At 54.1% G+C, this 18,513-nt stretch overlaps 1 protein-coding gene across 4 annotated transcripts; it reads right to left on the bottom strand.

The window, feature by feature from the left end:
* Positions 1-2,723: 2,723 nt before the first annotated feature.
* ZSCAN20 (zinc finger and SCAN domain containing 20) lies at positions 2,724-17,995 on the bottom strand. Of its 4 annotated transcripts, none has more exons than XM_045860060.1 (8): positions 17,958-17,995; positions 11,397-11,983; positions 9,182-9,368; positions 8,666-8,742; positions 8,308-8,392; positions 6,218-6,904; positions 4,703-5,131; positions 2,724-4,149 (listed from the first exon to the last, which is right to left on the bottom strand). In XM_045860060.1, exons 2-8 carry the CDS (start codon positions 11,871-11,873, stop codon positions 2,891-2,893), a joined length of 3,201 nt encoding a protein of 1,066 aa, XP_045716016.1. In that variant the 5' UTR covers positions 11,874-11,983; positions 17,958-17,995; the 3' UTR covers positions 2,724-2,890. The 4 variants fall into 4 exon arrangements, with proteins under 4 accessions (XP_045716016.1, XP_045716018.1, XP_045716019.1 ...); XM_045860062.1 differs by having other exon boundaries at positions 4,703-5,128; XM_045860063.1 differs by having other exon boundaries at positions 11,457-11,983.
* Positions 17,996-18,513: the final 518 nt, after the last annotated feature.

The following is an 18,513-nucleotide window of genomic DNA, read 5'->3' as shown; positions in this document are numbered from 1 at the left end:
TTTTCTGAGGCCTGACGGCAGAGAGCTATTCCCATGGGGCGGGGCGGGGGGAGAGGGCCAGAACAGAATGGGACAGGGAGAACCCAGGGACCCAGACTACTGTGTTTCCCAGCACGGAGGGGCTCCGGTTGCCTTGCATGCCTTCAGGCAGGGGGGTATGGCAGACAATGAGGCTGAGGCACCCCAGCAGCTGGGGCCACAGCTGAAGAAAAACCGGGTGTCTGTCTAAAGCACCTTTCCCCGCCCTCCCACTGGGTCCGCTGCCTGCAGAGGAGTCTGTGGGGTGGGCCCTTCCACAGGGTGCCTTTTGGTTCCTCGGAGGAGCCGATGTCCTTCTCGGGGTGGAGGGCCGGCGCTGAGTAAGGGGATGAGGCCCACAGGGCACACCCTCCCAGGGCGGCGGTCACCACCACACACTGCCATGACCAGGTCTGGCCTGTGGCCACGCAGCCGAGAAAGTGCCCACGCACTCTGCATCTGGAGTCCACGTCCCACGAGCAGATGCACACTGACAAAGCTCAGGGTGTGCTAAACCAGATACCAGTTCATTCAAGCAGCAGAGGCCGGCTGGAGGGGGGCCCTGGCAAAGGGATGGGCCCCGAACACGGAAGCCACCTGAGAGACTCCTTCCAAAGGCAGGCAGGTACGCAGGGAGGGCCCACGCTGCCCTCACTTTCACGGCTGAACCCACAATTAAGACTTCCGTGAAAGGAGGTAGGTGAGAAACATCAAAACCGTCTCCTGGAAACTTGAGAGGCCGGCACACTCCCAAGGCAGGGGAACAGCGACAGTCGGGGGGCAGGGGCGACCCTCTTCTCCACAGAGCTCAGCGTGGCCTCCACAGTAAAGGCTCCAAGGACGCGGGGTTACCCTGAGAACTGGGGTGTCAGCAGCAATGGACGCGGGGTCCAAAAGGCGACAGGGGTGCAGGAGGTGGCAGCAGGGAAGAGCGCTCTCCATCTCCTGGGGGGGCACCTTCCTCTCCATCTGGTGCTCCTCAAGTTCTGTCCCAGCCCCCTGGCCCCATTTCTGTGACTGCGCACACCCCCTTTGTCACGAGTCTGACTCCACACACACCAGGTAGCCCCTACCCTCCCCCCGGCTTCGGGCCCAGGTAAACAAAGGCCGACTGCACGGATGTCCCCTGGGCCCCCCAGTACAAAGTGTCACAAACCGGACTTACCATCTCCTGCCCCATCTCTCTCCCCTCTGAATGTCATATTCCCAACTCTGAATGTCATGCTCGACGCTGTCCCCAAGGCCTTCTAGCGTCCCTTTGCTGCCGGCTCTGCCTTGGGAACCGCTGGAACCTATCCCCTCTCAAACCCAGCCCCTCCCTGGTTCAGACCCCCCCCCCCAAAGCTGGAATACCGCACTGCCGTCCCCATAGAGCGTCCTGACTGCAGCACACCCCAGCCCCCTTCAGCTGGCAGGTTCTGACGTCACGCTGACCACATCGCCCTCAGCCTGGTGTCCGAGCTCGGCTCCAACATGAAGTCCTCTGGGACCCTGACCCAGCACCCCCTCCACTTCCCCTCCTCCCATCTACACCGCAGTGGTGCTAAGAACTCCCGTTCCCACTCTCATCACCTTGAATCTATGGCATTTCACACCACTGTGCTTTCCCTGGAACGCCCACCCCCTCCTTCGGGACCTTCCTTTTAGCCCACGCGGCTGGTTCCCCCTTTGGCGCTGTTACTGCAGCTTCTGACATCTGCTGGTTCCAATCCCAGGCTCACCCACGACCCCTGCCCTCAGCGACAACGTGAGCTGAGAAAGGTAGGCCAGGAAGCAGCTGATGGACCGTGATCCCAGGATACCCGGTTCCCGGGAAGCTGAGGATGGGGTAGAGGGGTGGTCTCCACAGAACGGGAGAGCAAATCTCTCCCATGACTTCCTCTCATGGGAACCGAGAGGAACCCTCAAAGTCCCCTCGTCCAGGTTCCATCACACCCACTGTCTGATGGGTCCTTCCCAAGTCCATGAGGTAACCAGGGCATGAATGGCACACTGGTGTCACAGGCACATGGATGTCAGGAGAGGGACTTTCCTTTAAAATCCAGTGGAAACCAAAGTCCTTGGTCCACATATCTAAACCCTCCTAAGGAGAAACCCCAGAGGCCAAAATGCTGTGAAGCAGAAAACCATCCCATGTGAGTGCACCTTTCAGGTTCCGCCTGTCCGGGTGGCAGGCTGGCCCTACCGGCCAGCATCTCAAAAGCATGGGGTAGGCCTGGGAAGGGCGGTACCCACTGCCCCCACCTCCCTCCCGCCTCTGTCCAGCCTGGCAGTCAGAAACAAAGCTTCCGCCGTGCCAAGAGGGAAAGGGCCAGGAGACAGAGACACAGACAGGGAAGAGTGAGCACGGGTGAGGAAGGCTGTTTCTGTAAGGACTAACTTAACGCCAGTTCCCCGTCCTGCCCCTCTCACTGGAGTCCCCTTCTCCTCGGAGGACACGCCCCACCAAACACCGCCAGGCGGAACGTGCTGTGGGCCGCATGTGCTGATTGGATGCGCGTGCGTGTGGGCGGGGCGAAGGCACAAGGAGGTTTGGAGTCACCGCTCAGCACCACTGACTGCCTGTGACCCCTCCGTGATCCGCTTGGCTCAAACGCGGATAAAGCCCTTACACAGCAGCAAGTGTGAGGACGGCCTGAGGACTGAGTGTAAATTTTTTACAGGAGAACAAATTACACTTAAGAAAAGTGCCTTCAAGTCTGGATCCTTAGCATTTGTAATTCGCTTCCAAATTACCTGGATTATATCAAGATAACTTCCCTGGGTATACACACAGCTTAGGAATTGGGCATGTTTCCTTCTACCATACATCTCATAATCTGGGGAGACTCAAATACACATTCATCTCTTTTGTCTCAGGGGACGCTGTCCCCTACGACGCCTTCCCTCCTGCATGGGTTCTCCGGTGGGCACTGAAGTGGGAGCTGTTGTTGAAGTCTTTGCCGCACTCCAGGCACTTGTAGGGTTTCTCCCCGGTGTGGATTCTCTGGTGAATGATGAGACTGGAGCTCTGGTTGAAGCACTTCCCACACTCTCTGCACCTGTAAGGCTTCTCGCCCGTGTGAATCCTCTGGTGAGTAATGAGATTAGAACGGTCACGAAAGAACTTCCCACACTCGAGGCACTCGTAGGGCTTCTCCCCCGTGTGCACTCGCCGGTGCGTGATGAGCTTGGAGCGCTCACTGAAGCACTTCCCGCAGTCCGCGCACTCGTACGGCTTCTCCCCGGTGTGGGTCCGCTGGTGGTTGGCCAGTGTGGAGCTCTTGCTGAAGCTTTTCCCACACTCCGCACATTCGTATGGTTTCTCTCCCGTGTGGATTCTTTGGTGACTGATGAGGGCAGAGCTCTTGGAGAAGGTTCTTCCACATTCAGAACACTGATAAAGTTTCTCCCCTGAGTTGGTGCTGTGCAGCCCAGGAGAGTTCAAGTTCTTCTTGGCACCTGGAGGTTGTTCCGGAGCTGTCTCCTCTGCCAGGTTCCTCCAGTGAGCACCAAAGGACTTGCTTTGGCCAGAGTTTTCGCCAGGCTCACTACGGCAGAGAGGGTTTCCTCCCACACGGGCTCTCTGGTGTTTCAGAAGGTCTGCACTCTGGCTGGGGCCTTTCCAGCATTCCCTGCACGCACAGGGCCTTACCCCTGCATGGACTGGCTGGTGAGCCGCAAGACTGGCGTGGTCCCTGAAGCCCTTCCCACATTCGGAGCATCTGCAGGGCTGCTCTCCAGGGTGAATTCTCTGGCGGGTGTGGGGGTCAGAGGGGTCACTGAAGCTCTCCTCGCACTGGAGGCACCGGCAGGGCTTCTCACCTGTGTGTGTCCGCCGGTGGGTGATGAAGGGAGAGGGCTGACTGAAGCTCCTCACGCGTGGGTCACGCTGGTGGGGTTTCTCTGCGAGGTACAGCCCTTGGTGGTCAATGAGCCTTTCTGAGTCCTCCTCAGAGGAACATTCCTCCCACTGCCCCTGCGGTCGAGTTCCTGACTGCTCTTCCCCTTCGTCTTCATGCTCACCGTCCTCCCCCAAACGGCGAGGGTGGCGGGCAGCCTCCGCAGCTCGTGTTGGTAATGCACCAGGCAAATCCTCGAAAATGTCCTGCTCTGAACCCTGGTCGTCATCCTCATGCCTCATCTCAAAACCTGAAAGAATGAACAGAAATGCAGTTTTCTCATTCATTAGTTAGTGTCTATTTATGTATCTGTATCTTGTGCCTTATGAATTTGGCTAACATGAATTTGCACTTTATGTTTTATATGACACATTGTACAAATGTGGCTAACAGGAAATCGATCAGGTTTTGGGGCACACATGCATTTTTGACCCACAAAGCTGAGAACAGAGTCCAGGGCCTGAGGACCCCACCAGCACCACCAGCCGGGCTCCCTGGGCAGCGCCCTCATCCCGCTGTGTGACACTGAACACCTCCTCCGCCTGGCACAGTCAGTACGTCCTCTGGCACGTGAGACGGAATAAACTCTGTAACTGCACAAATGAATCCCAAAAGAGCCCAGATCTGACTGCTTGTACCATTTAGGGATTACACCGAGCCAGACGACATAGTCAGAGCAAAGTATAAATACTTTTCCTGTCCAATTCCTTTCTGGTTTAGTCCAGAGACGAGATAAGGAGCCTGGCTCCCTCCCTGTCGGTATGCTTGTGGAGTCTGTGGACGTGCCACCACTCCATGCTTACCAGTGTCTGGGGTTCCAGGACACGGGGTTGGGGGTCTGCCGGCATCTTCACCTGCCACCTCACCCCAGGCCTCCGGGTCATCAGCCTCTGTACTGCTCCGCCCGGACGCAGGGAGACCCGCCGCCTCCCTGATGGTTCCCACGGCTCTGACCGCAGTCCGAGCCCTCACCAGTGAGTCCAGCTCCTCATAGAAGGGGCAGGTCCCCGGTGGGTGGCTGCTCTTGGCTTTGCGGTAGCTGCGAAGGAGGTTTTTGAACCTGTAGCGACACTGCTCCAGTGTCCGCAGGAAGCCCTGTGCACACAGCCGCTCTGCGATGGCCCGGTACACCTGGCTGTTCTGGTGACAGGTGCGAAGCTTTTCGGGAAATGGGGACTCACTGAGGATGGTCAGGAAGGCCTTGGTCTCCTCGTAGCCCCAGTGCACACCTGCTGTCAGGAGTGAAGTCCAGAGTTGTGAGACTTAAAGAGACTTGCCTAGGTCATCAAGGATCGGGGTCACCTGCCTGTTAAATGCCTAGAACAGGGGCACCTCAGAAATTGTTCACATACCTGGGGCACCAACAAAGACCCTACCCTGGCCTCTCAGGGCTACGCCAGAGCTCCCCCAGCCCCACTCCTTCGAAGGAATTCTATGAGTCCTGGCTAAAGGGGAGGACTTACGTGTCCACGTTATACCAGGTGACCACACCCCCCTGGCTCCAGCTGACTGGTTCGGGGAAAAGCCTGCAACTGGGATACAAGAGACTCTCTCTATCCATTCAATACACGTCCTGAACTTATGTTCCTAAACTTGCCTTGTAACAAAAATGGAAACTGAGAATCCCTAAAGACATGAAGTAAGTTCAAATAATCACATTAAGAGTCCAACTGAGGACACACTTTCCTCCTCCGTGGAAGGAGAGAAAGAAAGCGGCCTGTGCTCAGCTCCTCTGCGGGCGCGTGACGCAGCCGGGGAGGCAGCAGGTGGATGGGGAACCGCAGAGGGGAGGCCGGAGCCCGGGCTCTAACCCTAATGGCCCCGGCCTCCCTCGGACCTGGAGCTGAGACGCTCCGTCTCTCAGGCCGCAGTGCTCCCGCCCTGACAGTGACTCGGGTGTCTCCCACACACCAGTCACTCAGCTACACGCTGCCCTGATTTCTGCTCCAGCGAGTATTTCACTCAGTGGTTTCTTTCCCTAAGTTGACGACCTGTGAAATCACAGTTGACGTGCTCATACACATTAAAATTAAAGGTTTCCTTGTGCAACACCTACGATCATCCTCACATGCACTTTGGGAAACACTGAGGTTCCCTTGGTCTTTAAGGTCCGTAGGATTTTATAAAAGGCTGTTTCTATAGCTAAGAAAGTTGAGAGCTGGTCACAGAATAGCGCAGACGTCTGAGGGTGACTGAAGGAACTCAGCACCTTACTCCAGTGGCATCAGCCCAGACTTCTGTGCCCTGAACTCAGAGAGCAGAGGCCTGGCTAGCAGGAGGGCTGGAACCTGGACCCGATTAAATGCCTGTGTTCTTACCAATGCGACTCTGGAACAGAGCTGGACCCCCTGGAACCCTGGGCTCCTGGACGGACTCGTCGATGGCCAGGTCATCACCGTCACAGTCCTCTGCCGTCTCCTCTGGCTCCCAGCCCCCTTCCTCTGGCTCCTCCATCTCTGCGTCACTGTCCCCCAGCCTGGGGAGGGCCGCAGCCTCGCCCGGGCCGTCCGCGGCTCTGATGGCCGTCCGCGCCCTCACCAGGGCCTCTAGCTCCTCGTAGAAGGGGCAGGTCCCCGGTGGGTGGCTGCTCTTGGCCTTCCGGTAATTCCGCAGGAGGTTTTTGACCCTGTAGCGACACTGCTCCAGTGTCCGCAGGAAGCCCCGTGCCCTCAGCCGCTCTGCGATGGCCCGGTACACCTGGCGGTTCTGGTGACAAGTCCGGAGCTTTTCAGAGAAAGGGGACTCACTCAGAATTGCCAGGAAAGTCTTGGTCTCCTCATAGCCCCAGTGCACGCCAGACACCTTAGTGTCTTCCACGTCCCACTGGCACTGCTCCTCCCAGGCCTTCGCGTCCCTCCAGGCCAATGCTGGAGCTGCTTTCATCTGCTCACTGTCCAGGCCGCAATTCCCAGTGCTCCTTTTTCCAGGAGTTTTAAGACTCGGGCCCCAAAATTCTGGTCCTTGCTCTGGCTGTGAGATGACATTTGGTTTTGAAACTAGAACTCCTATATAAAAAGAAATGATTCATTGAGCACAGTGCTTGTCCAAAATGTCCCTGAAACCTGTGTCCCTGTGAGAGGCTGATGGGAAACTCCCACGCTCATCCCATCAAACGTGCGGAGGGTTAGAGAAGGGCAACAGGAGCCCTTCACCGGAAACGCTCACCCGCCTGTTTGCTCAGTTCATTTGCTGTTTGGCTGTTGGGAAGCACATCGTACAAGAAGGAAGTCACTGCGGTTGGCCCACAAATGGGCACGTGACTTAAACTGGCCCAATCAGAATGAATGCAGTGGCTGGAGGAAAGGCCTCCCCCTCTCTGTATGTAGGTGTGTGGTGTGCATCCTCTCTTACTGGGAAACTTGTGGCCTCAATTGCCATTGGCATGCATCTGTCTCTCGACTCTGACATACAATGGCTTTAATGTAAAGCTGAGCCAAAGGACGGCAGAGAGAAAGGAAGAACCGCGCTGCTGCTGAGCCCATCTGCACTGCGGTTGGAGCATGCCCTCCTCTGCACTTCCAGTAATGAGAGGAAGTAAATTTTCTCGTTTTTTACAACAGTTCGCTAACATTTAAAGGACTGCTGTCCCAACAGCGCCCAACCCTAACAAAATAGGAAGTCTTTAATTACATAAATATTTGAAGAACACTAGAAAAAGAGCTTAGAGCTCAAAGAGGCCTAAAGACTCTCTAGTTCAGCATTTTGCAAAGTTCGTCCCTTTGAACTCGATTTTCACCAGATACCACATATAAAGGGGGATTCACACTGCCAAGCGAGTGGCCAGCAATCTTCTAGTGTCTTACCTCACTGACCCAGGTGAGTGAGACCTGTCTCTGTCTCCTACTTTATCCCACCCAGTGTCTGACTCCCAAGCTCCCACGGGAAGCGGAGCATCACTACTCAGCTTCCTGTGCAGCGGTGTCCGCAGGAGAGGCGTCTGTGCAGGTCACGTGGGCCTCAAGTGTGTCGAGCCCTGTGATGGGCGTTTCTCACTGTGGTTTAGCACATCAGTCCCCTGGGCGTAGCTCACTAGTGTGCCCCGAGAGACGGATCCTGCTCGATGCTGAGTGGCCTGGACTTCTGAGACGGCAGGCAGCGCCCAGCCCTGCGCCCTGGCAGAGGTGCTGAGGAAACGCAGGGAGCGAGCCCTGGGAGGGCAGGCTCAGGGGGCCAGCGAGCCCTGGGAGGGCAGGCTCAGGGGGCCAGCCCGCCCACCTCCGTCGGGCCGGCTGCAATCCCCACACGTCCCCCCACCCCCACAGCGCTGGCTACAGAAACCTTGTCCTCTCCCTGTGCCTGAAGTTCCATAGATTCACAGAGGCATGAATCTTAAGGGAGTGATAAACGCTCCTCGGGAACTGAGTGCACCGGAAACCCAGCATCTTCTTCAGCGGTCACTATTCCTTACCCAGGGACACGCCATTCCCACAGCTGTCTCTTGGGGGGTCCTTGTGAAACTCCTTCTCAGCATGTTTGCCAGGGCCCAGGGCTTCCTGTGAGATGCACAAAAGAAGGGCCTCAAATGTCACAGCCCAGGAACCCCACCGGGCCCCAAGAAAGGTAATGGGAATACAGAGGCACTGTGCGTGAGTCCAGCATCGTAAGGTGCAGCATGACCAAGGAGAGGCCCAGTGGATGGGGGCGAGGGGCAGAGGCTGACACCCTGTGCCCTTTTGCTGAGGGGAGGCCATAGAGAAGGACCACAGCGAAGGGGCAGAGGCACAGGAGAAGTAACGGCAGGAAAAGGAACACAGAGAGCAGCTTACCTGGGACTCAGCTGCCACCTCCCAATCTCCAGCGCTCCCCATCTTTGGGAGAGTAGGGCCTCGGGGAGCGAGGACAGCTGAGGAGAAGGACACGTCTCTGAAACCCAAGCTCTGGTAGCCAGAGAACCACCCCCAGTCCAGCTTGCCAAAAGCCCTGCTGGCATCCAACCGAGGTTACCCCTCAGCCGGGGCAAACCTCCCCTTTTCCCTCCCTGCGAGAGAATCCAGCGCCTAAGCTGCCTCTAGTGATGTGCCAGGTGCGAGGCGTCAGCCCCAGCTCCCAGAGCACCGCCTCGCCCCAGTGCCAGCGTGGACCTGCTGCACGACTCAGCACAAAGGGGCGAGCTGACGTCACTGGGAGCTTCATGTCCTTTAACAACGCTGACGCGCCTCGCTTCTCAGTGTGTCCAGGAGACACTACTCTATCCCTTGCCTTGAACTCGGTACATCCCTCCTCCCCACGTACCCTTCCTTCGCACCCCTCTTCCTTGACGTTCCCTGATTTTTGGTACTCACCACTCTCTTTCAAGGCCGGGGGCACCATCCTGGTGTCTGGATGCTTGGGACGGCCAGGGCACGGACTCCTCTCCCACTGCCTCTGGGTCCGTCTCTCGGGCCAGCGACCCACTGAATGTGGCCGAAAGCCCTGCGGTTCCCGCACTGCCTTCCAGGACCGGGTCTCTTCTCCACACAACTTCAGTTCCTACACACAGACAGTCGAAATTCCCCATCGTCAGTTAAGACCCCTTTCCGCAGGGTAGGAAATGTTCTTTGGAGCACAACTATGACCCAGAGGTCAAAAGGCTCTTTTTTTAAGACCCAAAGACGGCTCAATGTCTGACAACAAAGCCATCAGACCGACCTCAGTAACAGACCAGCATTCACACTGCCAAACGCCTATTATCCCGCAGCACAGCGGGGCTGGCTACCCCAGTGTCTCAATGAGGCCATACTGCTCAAGACATTTCTGTGTCATAAACAGATGAGTTAAGTAAAATTTTTACAACATTAAAGATAATCTCTAAGCATCCAAAACAGGCTGTTTAATGTTTAAGTTGCCAAAAAAAAAGATAAAAAATTACCAGGTATGCTTTAAAAAGCAAAGAAATGCATAAAAACAGATACAACTATAACTCTAAATGTACTTACTCTAAGTATTCCTGCTGAAGGCAAAGAAAATTCAAAACTAAATATAAGAAAAAAGGAGGGACAAAGAATTACAGATGGAATTTTAAAATGAAAGAGAATTTTCAGAAAGGCACGTCTCTCTTAAAACGGAAGGATCAACAAAGACCAGGGACTTGAACTCCAAAGGAAAACCGAATTTCAATTTCAAAGTGGAAGTTCAGACAAAAAAAGTACTCAGAGACATAGAGAACATATATAAAACAAAAGGGAATAATCAGTTAGGAGGTGACATGACCCAATTCAGCATTATCAATTGTAAAATTAATTTCTTCCCTCTCTCACTTGGTTGCAAATTCAGAGGTAGAAGCCCGGATGTTATTCCCTGACCCTAAATCCCCCAAACATAACCATTTCACTTACAGCCTTACAGACACACTCCATTCAAGTGCCTTACAGACACACTCCATTTTAAAAATGTGTTACAGCCCTGGCTGGTGTGGCTCAGTGGATTGAGTGCTGGCCTGCGAGGCAAAAGGTCGCTGGTTCGGTTCCCAGTCAGGACACATGTCTGGATTGTGGGCCAGGTCCCCAGTGGGAGGGGCACACAAGAGACAACCGTTCAATGTCTGTCTCACACACTGATGTTTCTCTCCCTCTCTTTCTCTCACTCTTCTCCTCTCTCTAAAAATAATAAATAAAATCTAAAAATTAAAAAATGTATTTTAATGTCTTCAATAGGTATTTTCAACACTCACATGGCTCAGAAACAGAAAATATACATAAAGGTATATTCAGTGAAAACAGCCCAGCCCCACCTCTGCCCCCATTCCTCCCCACAGGTGAGCACTCTTTACCTGCACCCTTTCAGAGATTCTTCACATACACGCAACTGTATAATGTATACTCCTACTTCTTCCCCGTTTTTACACAAAAGGTAGCAACTACATACACTGCAGGCCTGTCGACTGTCACAGATGCACCACCCCTGTGGGGGAGGTTTGTTGATAATGAAGGAGGCCGTGTGAGTTACGAACCTTGCAGTGTAAGATCCTCAACTACAGCTGGGGTTGGGGGAACGAGCTACTCATCCATTTGTTTTGACACTGGTGAGCACTCAGGAGCAAATGGGAAAGTTAAAAAACGGAAGTCACAGGAAAAAATACATTACAGAGTAGGTTTCATCACCTTATTTTTTTTTCAGTCTCCAGCTCACATGGGTATAATTTGAGAATTTGGGGTCTAGCCCAACCCCCTCATCTCACAGATGCAGAATCGTAAAGACCTGGATCTAAGTCAGCTCTCATCTCTGGGTCTCACGTGCTTCTGCTTCCATCCCTGAAGCCCTAAGACTTCCATCTGTCTCCTCACTGCCACATGCGGCAAGCAGCTGCGGGGCACACGAAAACAGGGTGCGTCCTCCCACACTTAGTTCTGCTCCTCACTGGGAAAGCCAGGACAACAGCACCTGTCTCATGAAACTGTGTGGACAGGACTGAGTGAGTTAATACACAGAAAGCTCTCAGAACAATGTCTGTCTGGTACATAGTCACGCTCAATAAATGTCAGTTGTTCGATAACAATTATTATTTTGGCAATTATTAACCTTGTCACAGCCCCGCTGCCGTGCCTGGCCCACTTCTGGAGAACAGACTGTTTGCCTCACCCGCTGTCCTGCAGCCCGGGCCTCTCGGTGCCAATCCTCCACCAGGGCCACCGCCTCCTCGCCGCTCTCCGGGTGGCGCGCCTGCACCCAGGCCTGGGCCTCCCTGGGTAAGATAGTCAGGAACTGCTCCAGCACCAGCAGCTCCAGGATCTGCTCTTTGAGACGGATCTCCGGCCGCAGCCAGCGACAACAGAGTGCCCAGAGCTGGCTGAAGGCCTCATGGGGTCCAGATGCATCCCTGTACTGGAACTGCCTGAAGCGCTGCCGGGAGGCCTCAGGGCCAGGGACAGGGTCACGGTCCTTCGCCTGAGGTCTGGATTCTGATCTCCACGCGTCCTCCTCCAATTTCACAATCAGGAGTTCTTCCAGCTCTGGTGGGGGAGAGACCTGGGCCTGGGATTCCAGCGCTACAGCCATGCTCTGTCCAGGACTCCTCACTTCAGCTGGGCTGTCCTCACCCGCCGTCTTCCTGCATCTACGGTGTGTCCTTCAGGAGGCTCCTGGGAGAGGAAATGCTTTCCAAGGCTCTGAATGCAGAAGGACAGAAGACAGTGGGCAGGAGGACCCAGGAGCCTCACCTCCCTCGCTTCCCCCACACTCACCACTGCCACTGAATTGGGGGGGCAGGTAGAGCTAAGGGATGCCCTTTTCCACAAGCAAGCAGTTAGGCCACAGTCTGGCACCAACACCAGAGCCAGCACAGCGTTAGGTCCTCTGGGGCACGCTCAACGCCTTCGCCTGGCATCAGGCCTCCATGATCCAGTCCCAGCGAAGCCTTCCCCCCTCTCCACATGTCCCAAGTCTGCCCCCGCCCTCCAGCTGGGATCCAAACGCCACCCCTCCAGAAGGCCTTTCTCCCTGGGCCGTGAGGCCTTAGTCTTCCTCTGAGGGTGCTCTCCTTGCAAAGTCCCTTGCTCACTCCGTACTCCCCCTTGGTCATCCTACTTGCCTGGCAGTTTTCACCACCTCTGTGACTCCTCAAAACTGCGACCAGGACCTAGCTCCAGACCCCCAGACACCCAAACCTAACCACCTACAAGACACTTCCACTTGACTGTCTCTTAGGCACTTCGAACTCATCGGGTCAAAAACTGGATGCATCGTTTTCTCTTGCAAGCCTGTCCCTTTCCTGGAGCTGTCCATCCAACACAGGCACCCCTTCCGTCAGCTCAGCCAGGCCAGAAACCTGGCCGTCATCGTTCTCCAAGACCCTCCTCATCCCGCTCACCACCAAACATGTCCACCTGGCCTTCTAACCACTTACATCCCCAGTGCCATCCCCTCGGTCCAGGGACTCACCGCACTCGTCACTCGATCAGCACCTTATCTCTTGCCCCTGCCTCCACTCCCCTCACCAAAGAACCCCTGGCCCCTTCTGTGCCCAACAACCAGACTAGACCAAAACCTGACCGTGTCACTTCCTGCTAAGCACCCTTCAGTGGCCTCCCATTTCCCTCGGGATCAAGGATGAACCTTGCCCAAACCTCATTTCTTCACCGTGCTCCCGCCGGCCACAGTGTTTCAGCTGCACAGCTTGCAGCTCCTGCACCGTGCTGCCCTCTGAGCCCTGCCACACACAGGGGTTTCCTTTGGGAGCGGTCTCTTCCCTTTCTCCACCTGGCTCGGTCTCAGCTTAAATTGTACTTTCCTAAGATCCGGTCCTCAGCCTCAAGCTCCCATGCCACCTTGCGTTTTCTGTGCCGTCACCCAGATCATACTTGACAAGCGCCTACCCGCCAGATCACAGGCTCCCTGCGGGGCCTGGCCCAGTGCTCCACACACGCAGGAAGCACTCAGGGACAGCAACTCAACTACTGACAGCCATCTGTCACGGAGCAAGGATTATAATGATGCCTTCCTAGGCAAACTAGATGAAAGGAAAAGAATGACCTTCCTCATGCCAGAAGGAATCCTTTTCTCCTATTTATTTCCTTCCCTGTGACACTGGCCACTTGCCAGACTGTATCACAGGGATGTGTGTACATGTGTGTGTACATGTGTGTGTCCCCAGAGAGATTACAGCCTCGCTGAGAGCTAGGGCCACGGCTGACCTCTCGTGTTGACACCTGCCCGCCCCCACAGCCACAGCAGCGCAGTGCACACTGGATGCAGGAGGCTCTCAGGAAACGCGTGCAGAGCAAACGTCCAGGGCTGCCGCCTCCACACAGCGAAGACTCCGCAACACTCACGCTCGCTCGGCTAGCTGGGAAAACGAGCTCCGTGTCACTCCCAACGAATCGAGACAACACATACCATGCCTGCCCAGAGGAGGCTCTCAGCGGCTCCCATGTGGGACGACACAGCTGAGCTGAGAGTGGAGGGAGGGGGTGTTTGGTTTTAGGCCACAGGACTGGACTGTCCAGAAACAAGGCAAGGACGATGAAAAGCAAAGGCTCGTCCTAAAGACCTCCACATACTTAGGGACACAACTCACAACCCCCTGGCAACTTCCTACTTGTCCTTCAGCTCTCAGCTCAACATCACCTCACCTGTTAAGACTTCCTTGACCTGCTCTTACCATGCCCTGCCCCCTGCCTGCTCTCCCACAATCGCCTCCCCAGCCCTGCGCTCCCTAAGCAAAGGGCACACACCTCGAACACACGTGTTTCCTACACTATCGCAGTTCACGTTCTTACACCTGACAGCCCCACCCCTCCCCGTTAGGTTGCGTTACCAGGGTCAGCGCTAAATCCTACTCATTTGTGTCCACGGTGCCCGTCCCAATGTCCGATAAATAGCAGGGCCCTTGGAAGTTTAGTTGCCTTTTATTAAAACAGTAAAGCTGGTACATTAAAAACCTAACGGGCTAAGGAAAAGCCATAATTTACATCACACTAAAAAAATTGACCTTCCGTGAAATCTCTTTTTTAACCACAGCCTTCCTCATACACTATCCTAAACACACTTGGGTCACAACCCTCTCACACAAGGACTGATTTGCCAGCCACCTGCAGCGCCCCCTATGTCCCCTGCATGGTACTGAGAGCTGGAGAGCCAGCGGTAACCAGGACAAACAGTCTCTGCCTTCACAAAAGTTATAGTCTAGTAAGAGGCAATTGAAAGCAAAACCGGTACCCGGCACGGAAAGAACACTACAGCAACACGGGTAGTCCCACCAGGCCAGAAGCCCAGGGTCTCAGATAACAGGTATTTTCTTCTGGGATGACTTGAAAGTCCCAAAGGTTATTTTCCAACACAAACCTGAGGATTATTCCGCTACTCTCTTACATATGAACAGCAGCTTATCCACAGGGAGTGGTCAATGCAGTCAGCCAACAACAGGGTGGCTTCACACAGGGAGAAAAAGGACAAGGGCATTCCTCAGTGCTGACACTACCAGAAATCTCTGGGTTGTCACTAGAAGCAGCAACCTCCAAGAGACCCTATTTACTGATCGCCCACGGTGCCAGGGCCAGAGCTAAGTGCTCCCAGCCATCATCTCACCGAATCCCCCAGCCAAGCCAGCGAAGCATCACTAGTGCTGGGATGACACTGACGTGTAACTCACCCATATTAACTGCACACAAACACCAGGAGGAAGAAAGGCCAGGATTTAAACAGCGCACCAGTCCCATTCACTCTGCGCCTCTTCCAGAGTGAGCGAGCGGTGACGTGATGACGCCCATGACTCTGCTGGTCCCCGGGCTGGTCCGAGTCCCCTCGAGCATCCCTCCCCCTGACTGTGAGCAGCGTCCTTCTACAGCAGTCTGTATACACAGCCGACTCTTTCATCTAGTGTTCAACCAGGAAAACCCAGCTGTTCTGGTTAGCTTATCCAAAGACAGCATGTTGGTCTCTACATGGCTCCTTGCCCAAGGTTTTTCAAGCTGTGATTTTTGGCTAAATGTGATCATCACCTTCCATGCTGCCTTTAGAATACCATTATCCCAGGAGGCGTGTATGACCCTACTATGTCTTTAATTTACACATACGGAACTGAGCTTCTATGGAAAAAATTCACTTAAGGTTATACAACCATCAGGTGGAAGGGTTGGAATATAAGTCCAGATTTGTCTTCTCCAGCCATTTTTGTTTATCCACACCACACAGCCTCTTCTACGTCTCCCACTCAAAGTCCCGAGAAGATGGCATGGAGAGTGGGAAGGGCATTACGGCAGGAGTGAGCAAATCAGGGCTCTAGCTCCATTCCCGCCATTTATCAGCTGTGTGGCTTTGGGCAGGTCTTGTGGCTTCTCAGCCTCCCTGGACTGCAGCAGACGGCCCGACCCTACTCACAGTTGCCCAGGCTCCCCAACTAGTACGAAGGGAGTGGAGCAAAGGGACAGGGAGACTAAAATCAGTGGCTACACATTTCAATGGCTAGAAGCCAGACAACGTAACTGAGTAAATGTGCAGAGTAGGGACTGTGCTCCTACAGAGCGCCAGAGGGACCGCTGGCTCGGTGTCCACAGGCCTTCGAATTTTTCTAAGTCAGAACTCTAGGTTTTTAAATGTTGGCAACCTACTCGAACTTGCTTCAAACACCCTGGGGATTAAACAAGCAGGATGGAAGGCTTCTTTCGGCACGGGCTGTCGCTTTGCCACCTTTCAGCTGAGTGATCTAAAAGGTCTCTTCCAATCTCCAGGAAGCCCTAGAAAGGGTGCAGATTCTCCTAAATGATGAAGATTGGTGTTGGATGCTGTCAAAATCAGCACCGCTTTACAAACACAGGGAAGCTCAGAGGCATCCTGGCTCCTAGGGTCGTGAGTATGCGTGAGTATGGATGTGGACAAGAAGAACCCACACAGTAAACAGTGTGTGTGTGTGGGGGGGGGGGGGGGCGGGGGGCGTGGGGTGGAGATCTGCCCCAGTCTCATGGGAAAGACCAAGACTGGTCTGTGACCTTCAAAGAGAAAAAAACTGGGAATTCCCAAAGGCTTTCAAGCTCAACTGGATGATGGTCCAAGCTATTGCTTAAGCAGCCTGACCTCACACTTAAGGACATAAACCAGGGAAAGCAAATAGGTTCCATTTAAAGCACTAACTACATTCAACTGTGCTGAGGACTCTAAATCCCACATGAATGTGTTGTGACCAATTAGCTCTGTCTGCCAGGCACAGGAAACGGAAGTGGCTGCACACATTCCGTGTATTTGCCACCCATGGCTTAAACTCCCACAGGCACTGAATCAGCTTCCAGCAAAAACAGCCTTAATAGGCAGAAGACTGAGACTCATGCCGCTAGAAACCCACCGGAAGTAGCACCTTTCAAACCTCGCATAGCAAAGCTCACCCTGGATTGTCTTTAGTCACACATTCATCATTTACTAGGCAATGAGGAAACAGAGGTGACTCAGAAACTGTCCCTGTACCAGAGATGATGCTGACAGTCTAGTCGAAAAGAGAAAAAAAAAAGGGGGGGTGGGGCACAGATAATGATGATCAAAATGTGGAAAATGCAGTGAGAGTTCTGTGGGAGCTCGGGGTGAGGGGAAACTTTATCTGCTTAAGGCAACTGAACAAAGTAACATTTGAGTTGGTTCTTGAAGAAAGAATAGCTCCCTTGGCAGAGAATGGGGAGGGGAGGGTGTGTATTCTAAACAGAGACAACAGCATATATAATGGTGGGAAACCAAACAGCCTCCCCAAGAAATGAGGAAAACCTTGGGAGCCCTGGAGTGTGGGGTCCACGAAGATCAGGCAGCAAAGTAGTTTATGGAGGATCTGGAATATCAAACTGAGGTGTTTGGACTTAGTTCTATCAGTGATGAGTGGGCGCCAAGAAGGTTTTAAAGCCAAAAGCATAATCAGACTTGTGGATTAAACAGATCACACTAGCTACAATGTGTTTGTCCAAGCTGGGAGGTGAAAAGATGGAGGCTTCAGCAAAAACCCAACAAGGAAAGAGCAGATTCAAGGCACATTAAGGAAACTGAAAGATCTGAAGATCCCTGGATGTGGAAGAATACAAGAGAAATCAGAAGGCCCCTGGGTAAGGCAGACAATGGTGCCCTTCACCTCCATCAGCCACAAGAAAAGAGGTGCAGGTTTGCACAATAGGCAGTCCCACCCACTGGGTTCCAGGAGCCACAACCACTACAGAACGTGTAAGGGGGTATCAACTGAGATGTCTGTTCTAGGTGGGCAGGTGGAGACTAGAATGATATTTTGAGGGTTGGGCTCCAAGCTCAGGCCCTCTTATTTTCACTTCTTGCCAGGGCCCCAGAACTCTCTCTCCTTCCCTCTGTGGTCTTCTGGCCCTTCCACGACGCTCCCACCTCTAGAACCTCTCTCGGTGTCCTCACCTACAGATCTAAGGCGGTCCTCACTCCCAAGGGGGCTCTATCTCCCTCCTCATCCCCAACCCCCTCTCTGACCCTTCCCATCTCCGGACGCTTCATCCTCTCACCGCTTCTCACACTCCCCCCATCCACCCACCCACCCACAAAAGCTTCTTTCTCCCCTCTCACCTTCCCCAGTCCCCTGTAACACCACCACCTCCTAAGTCTCCAGCCCAGTGCCTGAGCCTCAACTGCCCCCGCCTCGCCACCGGGACTCACCAACCGAGCCACCCACTTCACAACGGGGCGGAAGTGCTCCAAAGCTCGCGCAGGGAATGCTGGGACGCGGAGTCCAAACGACACCTCCCCGGAATGGACCATCTTAGACTACAACTCCCAGAAGGAACCGCGTGAACCCCGTTTACAGCCTTAAGAGGTCGTCAGCCAATAGATGTGTCACTTTCTCCCGTCCCGGCAGCAGAGCAAATCAGAACAGGTTATAAATGTGAGGGTGGGGCCTGTTGTGCTCCCGGGTCTTTTCCACAGGTTCTGGGAAATGACACTGCCCAATAGGCAGGCATTCAATCTGAGGGGGCGGGGCCTGTTGAAGGGGCGAACTGGGAGCCTTAGGCCGGAGAGAGATCATAGAAGAAACAATAAGAAATAAGGAGAAAAAAAGAAAAAGAGATAAGGAGAGAGGGTGGCTAGAGATGACCAGACTGGTGAGCAGAAGAGAGTTGGACAATCGTAGGTTCAATTTCCAGCTCACAGTTAAGCTGGGTGGCTTTGGATCAATTGTGAATCGCGCTTTCTTTACTTGTGAAGCACGGATAAC

Source organism: Phyllostomus hastatus, unplaced genomic scaffold (assembly GCF_019186645.2).
Source record: "Phyllostomus hastatus isolate PE091 unplaced genomic scaffold, TTU_PhHast_1.1 phas_scaffold_182, whole genome shotgun sequence".
Taxonomy (NCBI): Eukaryota; Metazoa; Chordata; class Mammalia; order Chiroptera; family Phyllostomidae; genus Phyllostomus; species Phyllostomus hastatus.
Note: the sequence above shows the minus strand (reverse complement) of the source record. Positions and strands in the feature narration are given on the sequence as shown.

Excerpts from the sequence above, each read along its gene's own strand:
- ZSCAN20 (XM_045860060.1), bottom strand. The coding sequence starts at position 11,873 with ATGGCTGTAGCGCTGGAATCCCAGGCCCAGGTCTCTCCCCCACCAGAG. Across the intron at positions 8,393-8,665 it reads AGGTGGCAGCTGAGTCCCAG|GAAGCCCTGGGCCCTGGCAA; the intron begins GTAAGCTGCTCT and ends TGCATCTCACAG. Across the intron at positions 5,132-6,217 it reads TCTGTTCCAGAGTCGCATTG|CAGGTGTGCACTGGGGCTAC; the intron begins GTAAGAACACAG and ends CACTCCTGACAG.